Below are 22055 nucleotides of genomic sequence, written 5' to 3'. Positions count from 1 at the left end.
CTGTGCAATCTGGTTTACAAGCTGGTCACGGATGCACCTCAGCCACGCTCAAGGTACTAAACGATATCATAACCGCCATTGATAAAAGAAAGTACTGTGCAGTTGTATTCATCGACCTGGCCAAGGCTTTCGACTCTGTCAATCACCATATTCTTTTTGGCAGACTCAACAGCCTTGGGTTCTCAAACGACTGCCTCGCCTGGTTCACCAACTACTTCTCAGACAGAGTTCAGTGTGTCAAATCGGAGGGCCTGTTGTCCGGACCTCTGGCAGTCTCTATGGGGGTACCACAGGGTTCAATTCTCAGGCCGACTCTTTTCTCTGTATATAGCAACAATGTCGCTCTTGCTGTGGGTGATTCCCTGATCCACCTCAACGCAGACGACACCATTCTGTATACATCTGGCCCTTATTTGGACACTGTGTTAACTAACCTCCGAACAAGCTTCAATGCCATACAACACACCTTCCGTGACCTCCAACTGCTCTTAATTTTGGGATAGGGGGCAGCAATTTCACATTTGGATGAATAGCGTGCCCAGAGTGAACTGCCTCCTACTCTGTCCCAGATGCTAATATATGCATATTATTATTAGTATTGGATAGAAAACACTCTGACGTTTCTAAAACTGTTTGAATGATGTCTGTGAGTATAACAGAACTCATATGGCAGGCAAAAACCTGAGAAAAATCCAACCAGGAAGTGGGATATCTGAGGTTTGTAGTTTTTCAAAGCTTGGCCTACCGAATACACAGTGTCTATGGAGTCAAGTTGCACTTCCTACGGCTTCCACTAGATGTCAACCGTCTTTAGAAACTGGTTTGAGGATTCTAATATAAAGGCGGGGCTCATGAGACCTGTTCGAGTCAGTGGTCTGGCAGAGTGTCTCAGGCTCGTGCCGCGCGCTCCCGACAGAGTTACCCCTCCTTCCAGTGCTTTTTTTCAGACATAGGAATTCTCCGGTTGGAACAATATTGATATTTTATGTTAAAAACATCCTAAAGATTGATTCCATATATCGTTTGACTTGTTTCTACGACCTGTAATGGAAATTTTCGAGTTTTTGTCTGGACGAAGTGCTCGCGCCTCATGAAGATGGATTACTGGGCTGAACACGCTAACAACAAGTGGCTATTTGGACATAAATTATGGACTTTATGGAACTTTATGGAACAAATCAGTCATTTATTGTCGAACTGAACAAAGGTAAGTGAATATTTATAGTGTTAATTCTAACTTCTTTTGACTCCAAAATGGCAGATATTTCTCCAGCTGGATTGGGCTCTGAGCGCCATTCTCAGATAATGCTTTTTCCGTGAAGTTTTTTTTAAATCTGACACAGCGGTTGCATAAAGGAGAAGTCTATCTTTAATTCTTTGAATAACAGTTGTATCTTTTATCAATGTTTATTATGAGTATTTCTGCAAAAATCACTGGATGTTTTGGAATCAAAGCATTACTGCACGTAATGCGCCAATGTAAACTGAGATTTTTGGATATAAATATGGACATTATCGAACAAAACATACATGTATTGTGTAACATGATGTCCTATGAGTGTCATCTGATGAAGATCAAAGGTTAGTGATTCATTTATCTATATTTCTGCTTTTTGTGACTCCTATCTGTGGCTGGAAAAATGGCTGTGTGTTTTTTTTGACTTGGCTATGACCTCACATAATCATATGTTGTGCTTTCGCTGTAGAGCACTTTTGAAATCGGACACGATGGGAAGATTAATTAACAAGACGTTTATCTTTCATTTGCTGTATTGGACTTGTTAATATGTGAAAGTTACATATTTCAAAAAAATATTTTTGAATTTCGCTCGCTGCCTTTTCAGCTGAATATTGTTGAGGGGTTCCGCTAGCGGAACGCCTGCGCTAGAAAGGTTAAACGCTAGTAAAACTAAATGCATGCTGTTCAACCGTTCACTGCCCGCACCCGCCCGCCCGACTAGCATCACAACTCTGGATGGTTCTGACATAGAATATGTGGACAACTACAAATACCCCGGTGTCTGGCTAGACCGCAAACTCTCCTTCCAGACGCATATTAAACATCTCCCATCCAAAATTACATCTAGAATCAGCTTCCTTTTTTCGCAAAAAGCATCCTTCACTCACGCCGCCAAACATAACCTCGTAAAACTGACTATCCTACCGATCCTTGACTTCGGCGATGTCATTTACAAAATAGCTTCCAATACTCTACTCAGCAAACTGGATGCAGTCTATCACAGTGCCATCTGTTTTGTCACCAAAGCCCCATATACCACCCACCACTGCGACCTGTATGCTCTAGTCGGCTGGCACCTCGCTACATATTCGTCGCCAGACCCACTGGCTCCAGGTCATCTATAAGTCTATGCTAGGTAAAGCTCTGCCTTATCTCAGCTCACTGGTCATGATAACAACACCCACCCGTAGCATGCGCTCCAGCAGGTATATCTCACTGGTCATCCCCAAAGCCAACACCTCCTTTGGCTGCCTTTCCTTCCAATGATCTGCTGCCAATGACTGGAACGAATTGCAAAAATCGCTGAGCTGGAGACTTATATTTCCCTCACTAACTTTAAACTTCAGCTATCAGAGCAGCTAACCGATCGCTGCAGCAGTACATAGCCCATCTGTAAATAGCTGACCCAATCTACCTACCTCATCCCCATACTGTTTTATTTACTTTTCTCCACTTTTGCACACCAGTATTTCTACTTGCACATCACCATCTGCTCATCTATCACTCCAGTGTTAATTTGCTAAACTGTAATTACTTCGCTACTATGGCCTATTTATTGCCTTACCTCCTCACGCCATTTGCACACACTGTATATATACTTAATTTTTTTCTCTATTGTGTTATTGACTGTACGCTTGTTTATTCCATGTATTCCATGTATTCCTCTGTATCGTTGTTTGTGTCGCACTGCTCTGCTTTGTCTTGGCCAGATCGCAGTTGTAATTGAGAACTTGTTCTCAACTAGTTTACCTGGTTAAATAAAGGTGAAATAAACATTTTAAAAATTAGAGTTATATTATGAAGCCTGACACACTTGCATGATATTACGCAATCATACACATTATAACAGTCATTCTTTACTAAACATTAATGGGACTGGGTTTGAATATCAGCCAGCGACTTGCGATTTTTAAACACATGATTGTAGTTCAGTCAAGACCCATAATGCTGCAGTATGAGCAAGGCACTTAACCCTAATTGCTCATGTAAATTGCTCTGGATAAGAGCATCTGCTAAATTACTAAAATGTTAAATGTAAATCTGAGAGCCTGGCCACCCTAGACGAAATATCATTTTCACATACAAGCTTTCTTCTCCTCCTCCTCTAAATGTCCCCCTCTCCTCTAGTTCCTTCCTCTACTTGCACGGCATGCCTTTCCCTTAGGATTAATGAGAACGCCTACCCCTGTTTAAGTGGGTTTAAACTGAAGTGCACTAGAGAGTGTGTGTGTGTGTGCGTGTGCGTGTGTGTGTGTGTGTGTGTGTGTGTGTGTGAAGCCTCTATCTATGTCAGGGTTAAAGTCTCTGTTATCTTCTTGGTAAAGGATAACCAGAACTGCCTAGCATACCGTGTGTGTCGCATGTCATGGTGCATGCTGCAGCCATACCACCACTATACATCCCCGGGCCAAGGCCCCAGCCCTGTTACCACACCTACCTCAACCCCAAAACTGCACAGCACCCACCCCAACCACCAACTGCAAATCAAGCTATGAATGAAATCTGTTCATATTATAATCATCCATGAATATCAATGCCTATGTAAAAAAATGGACAGCTCTGGCGGCCATACTGCCTAACTCTCACTCACACTTGACATCTCTACACACTGGATCTCCCTCCCACTCAAATCTAGAAACTCACAGACTCTCCCTAACCAGCTAAAATACTAAACCTCTGTCTAAAGTTCTCACAGACAGCCAAGTCACATTTACATGATCCATCCCTTACACAAGACCCAGGGAAAGTAGATTACACATTAGCTCAAATAAAATAAATATCTTCAATATAAGGCTTCCATTCCATATTCCATATCATCCAACCTGAATGTGTTGAGACAGTACACAGAGATGTTCTATCACGGACATGGACCACTGTCAGCACACATACACACGCACTGCAGTGAGACCACAGTAGCAGCTGCTCCTGTGGTGAGTGTAGATGCAGTGCTGACAGGCGGGCAGGCAGTGAGAAGTTCAGCTGGATGAGTCTGATGTGTATTAATGCTGCTGAGTCAACACTAACCTGACCCAGTCTCTATGGCCACGATGCAGAGGAGACAGTGAACTAGGCCTAAAGCCTTGACACTGACTGAGCACCAAGAAACAAGACATATTACTACTGAATGCCTACTTACAGCTTCTGAACCTGTCCAAATGAGACAGTGGATAAATGCTGTACCGGAAAAGGAAAACATTAATTTGGTTGATGGTGCGTGTGTGTGCCAGAGGAAAGGTTAAGCAGCAGTATTACTCCAGCAGCCCTGCAGTGGTGCAGTCTTTAACCCCAATCAGAGACAACACTCAGCAATTAGACCTGCTCTGGATGTGACTGGGCCACCTGCAGAAACATGCACACACACACACACACACACTGCATCACTGAAGCTGGAGATTCCCATCTCCCTCACTAGCTTTAAGAAGCAACTGTCAGAGCAGCTCACAGATCACTGCACCTGTTCATAGTCCATCTGTATAACAGCCCATCTATCTACCTCATCCCCATACTGTATTTATTTATTTAGCTCCTTTTGCACCACAGTATCTCTACTTGCACATCCATCTTTTGCACATCTACCATTCCAGTGTTTAATTGCCATATTGTAATTACTTTGCCACCATGGCCTATTTATTGCCTTAACTCACTTATTTGACCTTATTTGCACTCACTGCATATAGACTTTGTTTTCTTTTTTTTCTACTGTATTATTGACTGTATGTTTTGTTCATTCCATGTGTAACTCTGTGTTGTTGTATGTGTCGAACTGCTATGCTTTACCTTTGCCAGGTCGCAGTTGCAAATGAGAACTTGTTCTCAACTAGCCTACCTGGTTAAATAAAGGTGAAAAAATAAATAAAAATCTCTTCCTGACTGGGTGTGCAGGAAAAGAAGTGGGGTTCTGTGACACAAAAATGACCAAAATAGACTTCACAAACAAGAAAGGGAGAAAAGAAAGAAACTAGAGGGAGGGAGGGAGAGGAGAGAGAGAGAGAGAGAGAGAGAGAGAGAGAGAGAGAGAGAGAGAGAGAGAGAGAGAGAGAGAGAGAGAGAGAGAGAGAGAGAGAGAGAGAGAGAGAGAGAGGTAGGAAGGGTATAGAACTCTGCTTACACCATCCAGCGGGATTGTTTCAAGAACGCCTCTTCACTTCCTGAAACCATAACAAACTTACACATCATCCACAAACACCCACACACAAATACAAACACCCACACACAAATACACAAGCAAACACACACAAACGCACAAGCAGACACACAACCTTAGCCCTTACCTCCACATCGCCTGTTTCTGCATTTCTGCCAAAAGTGATGCCGTCATGAATTAAAATGCATGTTGTGTCTCAACCTATGGCGTGCAGCACAACACCAAAAAAAATGTATTATGTAAAATAAGGTCTAAACTACAGCATTTGCCAATATGGGAAAAAAATCGGAGTTTACGAGCTTTTATAAAATTGAAATTAAAGGTTAAAAAAATTGTTGCCAGAAAATATGAAATTGTTTCACAGCCCTCTTTGTATATTTAAAACCAAATACTTTTAGACTTTTACTCAAGTAGTATTTAACAGGGTGCCACTAACTTAGTCTGGCTTTAATTCCATTTTGTCTACAAAATAAGAATTAACATCTCCATCTCAAATAAAACTCTAAATTAAAACATTAGGACTAAATCAAATCAAACTTTATGTATAGTGCATTTAAAGTTTAACTTGATTTAGTCCTATTTTTTTACTTACATTTTTAGTTGAGATGGAGACGTCCATCCAACATTTCAATTATGAATTGTAGACAAACTGGAATTAAAACCAGACTAAGTCAGTGGCACAGATTGAACTATCCAAGCAGAAGATAAATCTCCTTACAAATGTTGGTTGCGTTGACCACCAAACACAATTCAATAACACTTTTGAAATACAATAAATAGCCTATTAACTTGTCAAAGTCAACAAATTATTTGTTGGATTTGTGTCTCCAACTCAACCCAGATTTTGTAGTTAAAGAATGGGATTAAGCCGCTGGCTCATATAGAACTACCTAAACTGTAAATACATAACCTTTAAATGTTGATATTTGTTTGCATTGTCAACCACAATTCAATATTATGTTTGTAACATAGTAAATAGCCTAAAGTTAAAGGAAAACTATTTTTTGGTATTTCTTTCATTAGTCCAGTGTTGACCCAGTCCCTAAATGTGAGACTTGTTTCAGGAAACTAGGTGCATGTCGCACGTCACTGCTTCACAGGAGAGGCATTTGAAAGTAAACATTTATTTTTTATCAAAATGCATTTTTTGGGCAGAAAAGCCTTCTGTAACATGTGAACTTGCATGTGCCTTAATAACAAAGCACCCCTACACCATCACAACTCCTCCTCCATGCTTCAGGGTGGGAACCACATGCGGAGATCATCCGTTCACCTACCCTACTCTCTGTCTCACAAAGACACGGCAGTTGGAACCAAAAATCTCAAATTTGAACTCATCAGACCAAAGGACAGATTTCCTCCGGTCTAATGTCCATTGCTCTTGCTTGGGCCATGTCCAAGTCTCTTCTTATTATTGGTGTCCTTTAGTTGTGGTTTCTTTGCAGCAATTTGACCATGAACGCCTGATTCAAACAGTCTACTCTGAACAATTGATGTTGAGATGTGTCTGTTACTTGCCAAAAGTGTGCAAAGCTGTCATCAAGGCAAAGGGTGGCTACTTTGAAGAATCTCAAATATATTTTGATTTGTTTAACACTTTTTTGGTTACTACATGATTCCATGTGTTATTTCATAGCTTTGATGTCTTCACTATTATTGTACAATGTAGAAAATAGTAAAAATAAAGAAAAACCCTTGAATGAGTAGGTGTGTCCAAAGTTTTGACTGGTACTGTATATTTCATTATTTTGTCAGAAAGTCATTTTCATTGCAAGTTAAAGCTAGCTAGCTAATGTTAGCTGGCTGGCTCGCTAGCTAACGTTACGTGTATGATCTGTGTAGTAATATTATTTGTATCTCAGAATCATTTGCATTGCTAGTTATAGCCTAATGTTAGCTTGCTAGCTAGCTAACATTGAACCTAAGTTAGATGATTAGCTTTAGCTATGCAGGGTAGTAACATTATGAGTTGGGATTATGGTTAATTGTTGTTTAGCTAGCTAGCTACATATCTAAACAAAAGACTCCACTATGCAAGTAACCATTTCCCTGTACCGTTTACACCTGTGCATGTGACAAATACACACTATTTGATATAGTGTGTGTTTACCAGAGACGGTAATGTGAAGAACAACATGACAACATGACATGACCTGCACCAAAGTTAAATTCTCCGGTAGAATGCTCTGCTTTTATTTCATCACACTCACAACCGTAAGGTATTTTCTGTCATTAGCTACGCATTAACTAAAAAATAATTATCTTGTTGTGAGTTTACTTTCCTGTAATTATGAATACAAATTAGTTAAGACATCTTCAGCTATATGATATGGTTATTACTTGATTGTTCTCATGTTCTGAGCAAGGAACTCAAACGTTAGCTTTTTTACATGGCACATATTGCACTTTTACTTCTCCAACACTTTGTTTTTGCATTACTTAAACCAAATTGAACATGTTTCATTATTTATTTGAGGCTAAATTGATTTTATTGATGTATTATATTAAGTTAAAATAAGTGTTTATTCAGTATTGTTGTAATTGTCATTATTACAAGCGTAAAAAAATATGTAAAAAATCGGCCGACTAATCGGTATCGGCTTTTTTGGGGGGCCTCCAATAATCGGTATCGGTATAAGCGTTGAAAAATCATAATCGGTGCCACAGGCTCGTGTGGCGCGGTCACAAGAGAGTTAGCTCTCTTTCCATTGCTTTTCTACAGACAATGGAATTCTCCGGTTGGAACATTTTTGAAGATTTATGATAAAAACATCCTAAAGATTGATTCTATACTTAGTTTGACAAGTTTCTACGACCTGTAATATAACTTTTTGAACTTTTCGTCCGACTGGACCTGAACGCGCGTTTGGATTTGTTTACCAAATGCCCTAACAAAATAAGCTATTTGGACATAAATTATGAACTTTATCGAACAAATCAAACATTTATCGTGGAACTGGGATTCCTGGGAGTGCATTCTGATGAAGATCATCAAAGGTAAGTGAATATTTATAATGCTATTTCTGACTAATCTTTTTGGCTGCTTTGTTGTCTGAACGCTGTACTCAAGATTATTGCATGGTTTGCTTTTTCCATAACGTTTTTATTTTATTTATCTAACACAGCGGTTGCATTAAGGAGAAGTATATCTCTAATTCCATGAATAACACTTTTATTTTCATCAACATTTATGATGAGTATTTCTATAAATTGATGTGGCTCTCTGCACAATCACCGCATGTTTTAGAACTACTGAACGTAACGTGCCAATGTAAAATTAGATGTTTTTTATATAAATATGCACTTTAGCGAACAAAACATAGATGTATTGTGTAACATGAAGTCCTATGAGTGTCATCTGATGAAGATTATCAAAGGTTAGTGATTCATTTTATCTCTATTTGTGCTTTTAGTGACTCCTCTCTTTGGCTGGAAAAAATGGCTATGTTTTTCTGTGACTTGGTGGTGACCTAACATAATTGTTTGTGGTGCTTTCGCTGTAAAGCCTTTTTGAAATCAGTCACTGTGGCTGGATTAATGAGAATTTTATCTTTAAAGTGTATATTTCCCAGCAGTCTGGTTTACATCTAAATATTGTGAAACATATGTGATTAAACATGAAACTATTTGTGAAAAGATGTAATGTGATGTTAACCTTCTAAATGAGTGCATGGATTTTCATATAAAGAGTAACTAGTCAGTGTACACACCCCTGTGAGACCAGACATCACATTTGGTATCATGGACCGGCCTTTTCTCTGAAGTGTATAAAATCACCAGTGACGAAATGTACATTTCATGCCAAAGAGACCCACGGTAAGCCGGACGTCTCGCATGGTTACAAAGTCAGAGAACGCCAGGACAGGTCCCCACGTTGGAATGGCTACAATTCTATAGACCATTAGACCATACAGCTGTAGTTTGGCTACACAGCTGGAAATGGTTCAACTCTGAGACTATCAATAACTACAGAAGGAGCCAATTCTAGATAACACAAATTACTAGTCTGCAGCTAGAAAATATGTAAACCTAGAACGAGAATACAGACAACCTCCGCATCATCTATTCTATGAAAACATTTCCGAATGGTACTCTGAAGTATGCATTCTAACCACCGACAACCACGAAAGATATTGTGACTTCTGGGAAAGTTAACTAGAGACTCTGATGAACTTTACTAGTCGATTGAGTGTTTTCAACAGAGAGACAACAACGACATCCAGCTGTAAATATGTACATTCCAATTTCTTTCAGAATAAGCGGCCGTTCATGTGCAAAGTATTACCATTTCAATGAACATAATCATAGACTGTATGTAGGTGAATCCATGTTGTTTTCCCGCTCTTTCTCAGTCCTCACCCGTTTCCTTTTGTCATATCGGTTTAGCCCACTAGAGACTTTTCTATCATTGTTAGTAACCCATATCTACTGTTTGTGATGTATTTCTGTGATTATTTAGTTAGTTAGTAAATAAATAATTAAGCCAATGTGTATATTGCTGATTCATTATGGAAACTAGGTTTCATGCAGATAAGGTAATAACTACCACATTACAGAGTAATAACTTGGACCCAATATCTGACATCTCACTCTGTCTCTCTCTCTCACTCTGTCTCTCTCTGACGCTCAGTCTGTCTCTCTCTGTTTCTTTCTGTTTGTTCTTCAATTTGTTCAGCTCGCTCTTATCTTTTTTTCAATCGTAAAGCGGCAATTTAAATGTAACATCATGTTCAATTTGTTAATTTTGTTCCCAATCTCCATTGAGGGCGAGGGAAATAGAGGAAAAAAAGACACAGTGGGAGCTTTGAAATGCTAAACAAGATTGTTCTTGGCCAGCTGCCTCTCCCCAGAACAAAACTAGTGTGTGTGTGTGTGTGTGCGCGCCCGTGCGTGCGTGTGTGTGTGTGTGTGCGTGCGTGCGAGAGAGAGACAGAGACAGACACAGAGAGAGAAGGAACCTGGACTTCACCAAAGAAATCAGAAATACAGACATTGTCATCCTACAAGAAACATGGTATAGAGGAGATGGACCCACTGGTTGCCCTCTAGATTACAGAGAGCTGGAGTCTCCCCACCAAACTACCAGGTGTGCAACAGGGAAGGGACTCAGGGGGTATGCTAATTTGGTATAGAGCAGACCTAAGTCAACAAATTAAATCCCTTTTAGACAACTTCCTGGACAAAACGTTCCACTGTAATAGTGAAGGTGTAAATTTGGCAGTAGAAAACCTAAACAGTATTTGACCTTTCACACTAAACACACTAAACAAACAACACAAAGAGTTATCTATCCAAAATGGAGATGTATGGATAAACCACTTCTCCAATCTTTTTGTCTCTATAACAAAGAACAAACAGCAAAAAATATATTTACATAATCAAATACAAATCTTAGAATCAACTATTAAAAACTACCAGAACCCACTGGATTCTCCAATTACATTGAATGAACTACAGGACAAAATACAAAACTTTCCAACCCAAAAAGACCTGTGGTGTTGATGTCATCCTAAATGAAATTATAAAATACGCAGACCATAAATTCTAATTGGATATACTTCAACTCTTTAACATCATCCTTAGCTCTGGCATCTTCCCCAATATTTGGACCCAAGGACTGATCACCCAAATCCACAAAAGTGGAGACAAATTTGACCCCAATAACTACCGTGGGATATTCGTCAACAGCCACCTTGGGAAAATCCTCTGCATTATCATTAACAGAAGACTTGTACATTTCCTCAGTGAAAACAATGTACTGAGCAAATGTCAAATTGGCTTTTTACCAAATTACCGTACGAAAGAAAAGGTATTCAACCTGCACACCATAATTGACAAAGAAACAAATCAAAATAAATGCAGTCTTCTCGTGCTTTGTAGATTTCAAAAAAGCTATCGACTCAATTTGGCATGAGGGTCTGCTATACAAATTGATGGAAAATAGTGTTGGGGGGGAAAAACATTCGACATTATAAAATCTATGTACACAATTAGGATCTGGCTAAAAATACTTGAATCGGTTATAGAACCAATTTCCCATTTATGGTTGTGAGGTCTGGGGTCCCCTCACCAACCAAGAATTCACAAAATGTGACTCTGCATGCAGAATTCTGCAGAAATATCCTCTGTGTACAACGTAAAACACCAAATAATGCACGCAGAGCAAAATTAGGCCGATACCCACTAATTATCAACATCCAGAAAAGAGACGTTAAACTAAACTTTCCATATCAAAGTCATCCCCTACAGAGAGACGAACCTGGATAAGTGTCCCCTAAGCAGACTGGTCCTTGGGTTCTGTTCACGAACACAATCAGACCCCACAGAGCCCCAGGACAGCAAAACAATTAGACCCAAACAAATTATGAGAGAGAGAGAGGCCTGGTGTCTGGCTGTGTGAGAGCCTGGCTATTGCCTGGCGATTATAGTCTGGCAATTGAAACAAGATGTCATTGAAAAAAATGGCTGGCTAGAGAAGACAGACTATGTCATAACTCTGGGTCAGGAGAGATAGAAAGTGAAGAACACTTTCTAATCGTTTACCACAAACATACAGTGCCTTGCGAAAGTATTCGGCCCCCTTGAACTTTGCAACCTTTTGCCACATTTCAGGCTTCAAACATAAAGATATAAAACTGTATTTTTTTGTGAAGAATCAACAACAAGTGGGACACAATCATGAAGTGGAACGACATTTATTGGATATTTCAAACTTTTTTAACAAATCAAAAACTGAAAAATTGGGCGTGCAAAATTATTCAGCCCCTTTACTTTCAGTGCAGCAAACTCTCTCCAGAAGTTCAGTGAGGATCTCTGAATGATCCAATGTTGACCTAAATGACTAATGATGATAAATACAATCCACCTGTGTGTAATCAAGTCTCTGTATAAATGCACCTGCACTGTGATAGTCTCAGAGGTCCGTTAAAAGCGCAGAGAGCATCATGAAGAACAAGGAACACACCAGGCAGGTCCGAGATACTGTTGTGAAGAAGTTTAAAGCCGGATTTGGATACAAACAGATTTCCCAAGCTTTAAACATCCCAAGGAGCACTGTGCAAGCGATAATATTGAAATGGAAGGAGTATCAGACCACTGCAAATCTACCAAGACCTGGCCGTCCCTCTAAACTTTCAGCTCATACAAGGAGAAGACTGATCAGAGATGCAGCCAAGAGGCCCATGATCACTCTGGATGAACTGCAGAGATCTACAGCTGAGGTGGGAGACTCTGTCCATAGGACAACAATCAGTCGTATATTGCACAAATCTGGCCTTTATGGAAGAGTGGCAAGAAGAAAGCCATTTCTTAAAGATATCCATATCGATATCCATGTCGTTTAAAGTTTGCCACAAGCCACCTGGGAGACACACCAAACATGTGGAAGAAGGTGCTCTGGTCAGATGAAACCAAACTTGAACTTTTTGGCAACAATGCAAAACGTTATGTTTGGCGTAAAAGCAACACAGCGCATCACCCTGAACACACCATCCCCACTGTCAAACATGGTGGTGGCAGCATCATGGTTTGGGCCTGCTTTTCTTCAGCAGGGACAGGGAAGATGGTTAAAATTGATGGGAAGATGTATGGAGCCAAATACAGGACCATTCTGGAAGAAAACCTGATGGAGTCTGCAAAAGACCTGAGACTGGGACGGAGATTTGTCTTCCAACAAGACAATGATCCAAAACATAAAGCAAAATCTACAATGAAATGGTTCAAAAATAAACATATCCAGGTGTTAGAATGGCCAAGTCAAAGTCCAGACCTGAATCCAATCGAGAATCTGTGGAAAGAACTGAAAACTGCTGTTAACAAATGCTCTCCATCCAACCTCACTGAGCTCGAGCTGTTTTGCAAGGAGGAATGGGAAAAAATGTCAGTCTCTCGATGTGCAAAACTGATAGAGACATACCCCAAGCGACTTACAGCTGTAATCGCAGCAAAAGGTGGCGCTACAAAGTATTAACTGAATAACTGGGGCTGAATAATTTTGCACACCCAATTTTTCAGTTTTTGATTTGTTAAAAAAGTTTGAAATATCCAATAAATGTCGTTCCACTTCATGATTGTGTCCCACTTGTTGTTGATTCTTCACAAAAAAATACAGTTTTATATCTTTATGTTTGAAGCCTGAAATGTGGCAAAAGGTCACAAAGTTCAAGGGGGCCGAATACTTTCGCAAGGCACTGTATATTACTTCCCAAAATTCACAATGAAAATGTCTACACATTTTCCAAAACAATCAAACAAAGATAAAATTTGTATATTTTTGGTGGGAAAGGTATGTTGTGATAGATTTGGCCTCATAATAAGTCACAGCTTGTTAAAAGTTAAGGGAGGAAACATAAAATGTTTAAAAAGTTCTATTGTAGAAAAATATATATATATATAATTATATTGTACTATTTTATTATAATGATTGCATATAGACAATATAAATACCACCAATATAATATTTTTGTATTTATGGATTAGATTCTGAACGTTGACCATTATTACATTTTTGTATTAGATATTTATTTGTTTTATATACAGTACCAGTCAAAAGTTAGGACACACCTATTCATTCAAAGGTTTTTCTTGGTTATTACTGTTTTCTACATTGTAGAATAATAGTGAAGACATCAAAACTATGAAATAACACATATGGAATCATGTAATAACCAAAAAAGTGTTAAACAAATTTCAATATATTTGAGATTTGAGATTTTTCAAAGTAGCCACCCTTTGTCTTGATGACAGCTTTTGAATGAGTAGGTGTGTCCAAACCTTTGACTGGTACTGTATATATATATGAATTGTTGTTGTATTATAGCTACTAGAGAGATGAGGGTGTGGGAGAGAAAGGCATTCTACTGCAATGTTCGAAGCACTAAATGCACCATTGCCATACTGCTTCCTACTCCTAACTCCCATCTGCACACACATACCACACAGACACACACACTCAACTATACAATCTCCATACACTGTTTAGTGTCCATTTCAGTATGCTTAGGTCTAGTCAGTGAAAGGGACAATTGCATTGTGAAAGAGTATCTGAGATTCCTTACCACAACTCTCTCTCTCTCTTGCTCTCTGTAGCCCACACACAGAGACTTACAGTAAAGCAGAAGGTGATAGGCCTAATGGTACTGTATGTAAAGCAAGGCTGGGGTTGAAGTATGTCAACATCTGAACTCTGAGGAGCAGGTGTGTAAATGTCTGATGCATGTGTATGTGCAGGGATGCAACTTTCACTGAGGACTGTTTATCCGGCTGGATTTTAAAAAAATATATACAAAAGAAAATGTATATTCACCCCTACTTCTAAAACCAAAGTTGCACCACTGTCTATGTGTAATAGGAATAGGCTAAATACAATTACAGGCTATTTATATACTATAGGCTGAGCAATCAGAAGGATAGGCTTTTTTATTTTATTTTCACAACAGTTTAAAACACCATTAAAGTTGTCAGGAGCATATATCCTGGCCCAGGAGCACCTTGAGGATGGCAATACTGTAGCAACTTCAGTCACATACAGGTGTTTAGCAGATGTTATTGCAGGTGTAGTGAAGTGCTTGTGCTTCTAGTTGTGGCACATAGATGTCTTGACAGTGGAGTAGGCGATCTGGCTTGTGTGCTGGTGCTCGTTTTTACATTTTGGAGCATTCAGTTGAACAGAAACGTTGCTGTATTGAACGATACGTTGAAAAACTGGGAGGGGTTGGGTTGTGTGTTCAAAATGCACCGATGCACTTTAAATACGTCACTCATTGCTTCAAGCCACATCCTGGCACACCCACCCAAATGGAACAAACCTATCTCAAAGTCTGTTCAATAACGTTTAAGGAAAACATGTCATTCAGTACAAACCGTTCCGCAATGTAGCAAACGTTCACGCGAACTGAACGCACCTCAAATTCCACGACAACTCAGTTTACACTAACGAGAAACCCGCCCCTTTATCCTGAAAGATCAAGTCCCCCCCAGTCAAATTCTGCACGGGCGCACCTTCTTGTTGACAGTTGTGTAATAGACCGATCCTGTCACTTGCTGCATCTGGCTGGTAAGAAATTAATACTATCTGAGAAAACTGCTCGCAAAGAAAGCAAAATTACATATAGATAAGTAATATATACAAAATATCCCCATGAAATAATAATATAACAGTGTATGCCTAGTCATGACCCTAAACCAGGCGCTCCATTCGACTAGAGATCAGTAATCGGTTGAAATACATGTTGTGATCTAATGGAATGGACACCTAGAAGAATCTGTAAATGATGAGGCACATCAGATCGTGGCACTCGGCACGATGTTGGTTTGGGTGGCTGCCAGCCCTGCCCCTCTCTCCCCCGGCGCGGCCCTCTACCTCTGTCCGCTGACCAGCCTAGAGTCGGACGTCACAGCGGTCCCTCCCGCAGAAACCAGGGTGACACTACGCCTGAGAATCTCAGCCAGTGACACAGAATGACAAGCATGCCTGTGCTATCAGACCTGGCGTCGAGTCAACGTGCTTAACAAGGACAAAACTAGTTTCATTGATTTCATTCGCAAGGCAGGTAATTGGGCAAACTTTGTTTGATTATAAAAAATGGTAGACTTACTGCTGACTTTCATAGAGCCAAAAGCCGAGGGCTGCGGCACTGGTTTGCAGCTCTCCGCGAAGGAGGTGGTTCTGGGCCGCCCCGACATGATCCAATCCTCGAATCAAATACTATATGCTACGTGACTGGCTTGGTAGATTTCTTTCTAAACCTTTGCATTCAAAGAATGACAGTTCCTTAATCTGAATGTTAGATTATTTACAATATGATTTTTTTCTATCAACTCCTCTCCACGAGCCTTCACAGTCGATATTTTGACCTAATCAATCTACCCTTTCTCGTCCCCCAATAGTCGTTCAAAGCATCCTTTCTTCCTTTGGTTCCTCGTTTTCCTTCAGTTGATAATAGGCCTTGGAGACGTGTCTTCGACTAAATAGTCATGAATCTGGCCCTGTGGCCCCCAAATGAACCCACTGCTGGTTTGATTTCCTTAATTTGGTCACAGTTGAGCACAAAATTACACAAGTGAAACTATCAGATAATGCGTTAATGGGGAATGGTTGCTGTGTATTCCTATAGATCCAGGACCATGCAGATCCTCTTCATATTCCGATGGAGACTCAACGATCCGTCCGCCATGCCGGCTCCCTCGCTCTTCTACCCTACCGACGATTCAAACGGAAAAATCTGTCAGTTGCCCAATTTTTACATTAACGATTTCCACGGCCCTGCAAACTCGTCCCAACTCCACACACGGCGACCGTCAAATCCGGTTATTCCAGTTGGCTATCGGGTCTTGTACACTTCGTTCCTCTGGAAAGGGCAGTTCCAGTCAGACCCGACGATTCTTGAATTATTTTTTATTCCTTCACAATCGGTTTCGGGCTCGCTGTTTTATTCACTACGAACCTTTGTAACGCTATTTGCGTAAATGTTGAGGCTTGGTTCTATGGGCAGATGCGCGTGGAGACGGGGTTACGCCAATAAACCACTGTCGAGAATCGGAGAAAAGTGCACGCGCAATGGTATATGGGGGGGTAGCCGATTCAACCAATCCGAAGCGTATCCCTTGGCGATGGGCCGAGAGCCCCGTACTGTAGACCAATAAGGACGCTGTTCTTGTAGAACACATGGCATAGTTTGCTTGACACCGCCCCTGGTGTTCGGAAGCTCGTGTCCGTGCGTTATTGCGACTGGGGTAATGGGCGTTAACGGGGGGGGGGGTTCGTCAGAAAGATTGATAGCAGTCTCAGCCAATCCAACTGAGAAAAGTGGTACTTGCACCAATGGCTGAAAAGCTGCAACCGGTAATCTACCCAATAGCATTAGGCACGCAATTAATGCTACTTTTTACTGGCGATCCGTGACAGTCAAATTAACAGATCAATGGGCTTGTTTGAGTAGTAAGGCTGAAGCAACCGACTGCAGACGAAAATCGAGGAGTGAAGTTGGGGGAGGTGCAATCTGGGACAGCTGAAATTCGTACATTTATGTTGTTTTCCAACAGCAAAGCTCAGTGCAACATGGCAGTGTTGCCATGTTTGTATTTTTTTATTCTTTGTAATGTCGAAATGAACATATCTCCAACCCCTTTATCACACACTCTCAAATTGTAGCCTAAATACTACTGAACAAAAATATAAACGCAACATGCAACAATTTCTAAGATTTTACAGAGTTAGCATTCATATAAGAAATCAGTCAGTTGAAATAAAATAGGTCCTAATGACTGGGCAGTGGTGCAGCCATGGGGGGAATAGGCCCATGTGCGTTTATATATTTGTTCAGTATATATACACACTGAGTGTACAAAACATTAAGAACACCAGCTCTTACCATGACATAGACTGATCAAGTGAATCCAGGTGAAAGCTATGATCCCTTATTGATGTCACTTGTTAAATCCACTTAAATCAGTGTAGATGAAGGGGAGGAGACAGGTTAAAGTAGGATTTTTAAGCCCTGAGACAATTGAGACATGGGTTGTGTATGTGTGCCAGATGCACCATTTTCTGTCAAGAACTGCAACACTGTTGGGCTTTTCACACTCAACAGTTTTGCGTGTGTATCAAGAATGGTCCACCACCCAAAGAACATCCAGCCAACTTTACACAACTGTGGGAAGCATTGGAGTCAACATGGGCCAGCATCCCCGTGCAACGCTTTCAACACCTTGTAGAGTCCGTGCCCGACAAATTAAAGCTGTTCTGAGGGCAAAATGGAGAAGGTGTTCTTAATGTTTTGTACACTCGTTGTATATTCCTCCTAATAGTGTACAATCTGTGTCTCTCTTCATAGCCTGGGCTATTGTTTGCATTCAAGACCAAGTTGTTTTTATTGCTTTCAGTTTGTCAGAGTAACAACTCATTTCGGTCATTTGTGTGGTATTAAATAAATATTCTGTTAATATCTTCACTCCTTGGAAATGAGACACTTGGTAGATTTCATTAAAAGTCTGAGTACAAATTGGATCCCTATTATTTAAAAATAAAAATAAAAATAATAATGTTTTGCATAGAATTGCATGAAATGTGTTTATAATATAAAAGGCACATTTTAGGCCTCCCGTGTGGCGCAGCAGTCTAAGACACTGCATCACAGTGCTTTAGGTGTCACTACAGAACTGGGTTCAAACCCAGGAGGCGGTACACATGGAGACCCATGAGGTGGTGCACAATTGGCCCAGCGTCGTCTGGGTTAGGGGAGGCTCTGGCCGGCTGGGATTTCCTTGTCCCATTGCACTCTAGCCTTGTGGCAGGCCTACAAGCTGACTTTGGTCACCAACTGATCAGACACATTGGTGCTTCTGGGTTAAGCGAGCAGTGTGGTTTGGCAGTTTCGTGGGACACATGGCTCTTGACCTTCCCCTTTCCTGAGTCTGTTGGGGAGTTGCAGCGATGGGACGAGATATCACAAAATTGGGGTGAAAATAAATGTAAAAATTAATAAAAGGCTAATTTCCTGCAAAATGTTTTTCCCCATGTGTAGAAATCCTGAAAACACCCCTGCTCAACTGTATGCAAATACAATTATGGATGCAGGGCCCCCCATTGCTTTTGTTTGTCACTCTCACTCTCAACAGCAGTGGCAGTCGGTGCCATTTAAAATGAGGGAGGACAATGTATTTATTTATTAGCATGGCTTTACTTCTATTACAGCATATTGGATGACTGTCATTCATATTCCATTCACCCGGCTCAATGTAACATTGATAGGCGTAGGCTACTTACTACATGATACTCACATTTTTCTTATACACATCATGAATTAAAATGTACAAAGTAGGTGCACAGGTCGAGATACATTTTTGTTATCAAAGTGACAGACATTGACACATTCAATACTCCTTGCACAATTCCTTCTCACATCTACGCACTCTCCTCCTCTCACCTTTTCCCTTCGCTTGCGGACTTCAGTGCACAACACATCAGCTGTCTGCGACCAGGCAAAAAAACCTTTCTAAGCCAAACCTTCATATCATAACCACTAACCGCTACACACAGCCTACATTGTTGTTACCCAATTAGCTAACGTCAAGTCAACAAAATAGCTACTAGAACTAACATGTTAGTAAGCCCACTACAATCATACAGTACAGTGTACAGTTAGCAAGAAGTTTAGCAGTTACACCGGCGGGCCCGGGTGCCAATAAATTAATAAAACCAAACGCTTACCTTGACTTGGAAGAGTTCCAGTGTTGGATAGCCAAAGCCAGCTAGGTCACACAGCTTCCCTCTCTGTTTGAGCTGATTGTTTGAGTAGGCTAAACTAGCTAGCTGCATTCGCTAGCTAATTAAGTGAAAAGGAAAGTGAAGAAAAATATGAAATATAGCTAGCTCTCTCTCTCTCTTGCTTTTCCTTCATTTTTGAAGAAATTCATTTGTTAAAAGTTATTCAACTATTGTCTGTCTCTCTCCTTGAGTCTACTCACCACATTTGATCTACTCACTTCAACTGCTCACCACATTTTATGCACTGCAGTGCTAGCTAGCTGTAGCTCATGCCTTCATTACTAGATCCATTCTCGGATTCCTTTGATTGGGTGGATACAATATGTTCATGCTGCAAAAGCTCTTATGGGTTGGAGGACGTCCTCCAGAAGATGTCATAATTACTGTGTAAGTCTATAGAAGTGGGTGAGAACCACGAGCCTCCAAGGTTTTGTATTGAAGTCAATGTACCCAGAGGAGGATGGAAACATAGCTGTCCTAATAGCTGTCCTTCAGCTACTCCATGGTGCTACCCTACAGAGCGCTGTTGAGGCTACTGTAGATCTTCATTGCAAAACAGTGTGTTTCAATCAATTATTTGGTGAGGTGGATATATTTAGTATAGTTTTATAAAAAATATATATACATTTCTGAGGAGGATGGTCCTCCCCTTCCTCCTCTGAGGAGTTTCCACTGATGGCATAAGCCATGGCAAATGTGTAGAATTGCAGGAAATTAGCTGTAAAACTTAAAAACATTTCTCCCTGCACATGGCAAAATTAGTAGAATTGCATGACATTTGTTACAACATTGCTAAATGTTCTCTCTGCCCCATGGCAAAAGGTGTAGAATTGCAGTAAATTAACTTAAAAATGTACATTTCTCTCTCAACAGTCAAGAGGGGGGCCATTAAAATGTTTTGCCCACGATGACCCCCCCAACCAAATCTCACTCAGGCTGTGGTTGGAGGGTAGGCCTAATGATCATTGCCTATTCTTATGTCACTTACAATGACATTACATTTGTAGGCCTACAGTATGAGAAGCCACAACCTCACATACACACACACACCCAAGTCATTATGCTTATGCTCATTACTAAGGCAGCAGAGCCCAGTTCACCGTGATTAGTTGGTACACTATTATAGGCCTACACAATAGACTCAAATGCTCTCCAAAACTTCTGTTTGAAGCCACATCATGCTTATTGTGTTCAAACACTCTGAATGCATTGGTATTAACATTACATTTCCTACACAGATTTGTAAGGGTAAATTGAGGACAAAAGTTATGTTTTTATGTTTTTTGATGATGGTAGAAGTTGGGTAAAATGGGTAATTTCACAAATTATCCAGATGTCAGAAATGTGAATTTGTAATAGCCTGACTTGAACTGATTTTAAAGATTTCCTTTCTCCACCACTTTTCCACCTCTCTTTCTTTTACCTCTCCCTCTCCCCTCCCTGCCGCCAGCTCTGTAATAATCAGCCTCTCTCTGGTCTGAGTTGGTCACATTGGAGATTATTGATTGGGGAGGATGCAGACACTGACACTTTCACTGCCAAAATGGCAGCCTGGCAGAAGGATGAGTAAAGATTCCAGAATGTAGTGTGTGTGTGTGTGTGTGTGTGTGTGTGTGTGTGTGTGTGTGTGTGTGTGTGTGTGTGTGTGTGTGTGTGTGTGTGTGTGTGTGTGTGTGTGTGTGTGTGTGTGTGTGTGTGCATACAAAACAATATTAACACATTCGTGCCAGGTGAATAAACACAATGTTATTCATACTGTATATGTGGGGAAAAGACTGACACCACTAAAGACTGACACCACTATCACACACAATGTACATTAATGATCTTGAAAATAAAACCATCTTAAAGAATAGAAATGAGTCAACCTTGCTGGTTGCTCTACTCAAGTCATCTGCAGTCTAAGAAGTTAATGGTTCTTTTATGCTGTTTATTTGGACTCTTATGTATTTTATGTTGATCTGAGGATGCCGTATCAAAGTGGTCTTTCAGTGGTGATGACGGATGCAGGATAAAAAGGAGTTGCTGTTTTCTCTTTAAGCACTTAACACTTCCCACTGTACACACACACACACACACACACACACACACACACACACACACACACACACACACACACACACACACACACACACACACACAGAGGGTTCAGTGTATTCTTAGCAAGAAAAACTGTGGGTAGAAAGAGCCTTGAGGAGAGATGAGTGCATACGAGAGAAAGAGAACGTAACATTATGAATATAACTACCGTTTTCTGAAGGAGGCAAACGAGGCACAACATACTATGGGGAGTCGCACTCTCGTGACTTTGGTTGAAGGATCCAATATCATGCCTCACAAGGCCAATAAGATCCACGACTTGATGGAAGCCCCGCCTTCCACAGGGGATAAGCGTGAGGCTCGGA

The 22055-nt window shown here is 40.6% G+C and overlaps 1 protein-coding gene across 4 annotated transcripts in view; it reads right to left on the bottom strand.

Annotated features, from left to right (window-relative positions):
• LOC112241148 (glycogen synthase kinase-3 beta) overlaps positions 1-16911 on the bottom strand; it is a 65151-nt gene extending 48240 nt beyond the window's left edge. For 2 of the 4 annotated variants that reach the window (XM_042319817.1, XM_042319818.1), the window contains exon 1: positions 15980-16911. In XM_042319817.1, the coding sequence (XP_042175751.1) occupies positions 15980-16067 (88 nt within the window). In that variant the 5' untranslated portion in view covers positions 16068-16911. The remainder of the gene's footprint in view (positions 1-15979) is intronic. The other 2 variants (XM_042319815.1, XM_042319816.1) reach the window with 1 other exon arrangement.
• Positions 16912-22055: the final 5144 nt, after the last annotated feature.

This window comes from Oncorhynchus tshawytscha, linkage group LG03 (assembly GCF_018296145.1).
Source record: "Oncorhynchus tshawytscha isolate Ot180627B linkage group LG03, Otsh_v2.0, whole genome shotgun sequence".
In the NCBI taxonomy this organism is placed as follows: domain Eukaryota; kingdom Metazoa; phylum Chordata; class Actinopteri; order Salmoniformes; family Salmonidae; genus Oncorhynchus; species Oncorhynchus tshawytscha.
The sequence above is the reverse complement of the archived record's forward strand: the minus strand, read 5'-3'. Positions and strand labels throughout refer to the sequence as shown.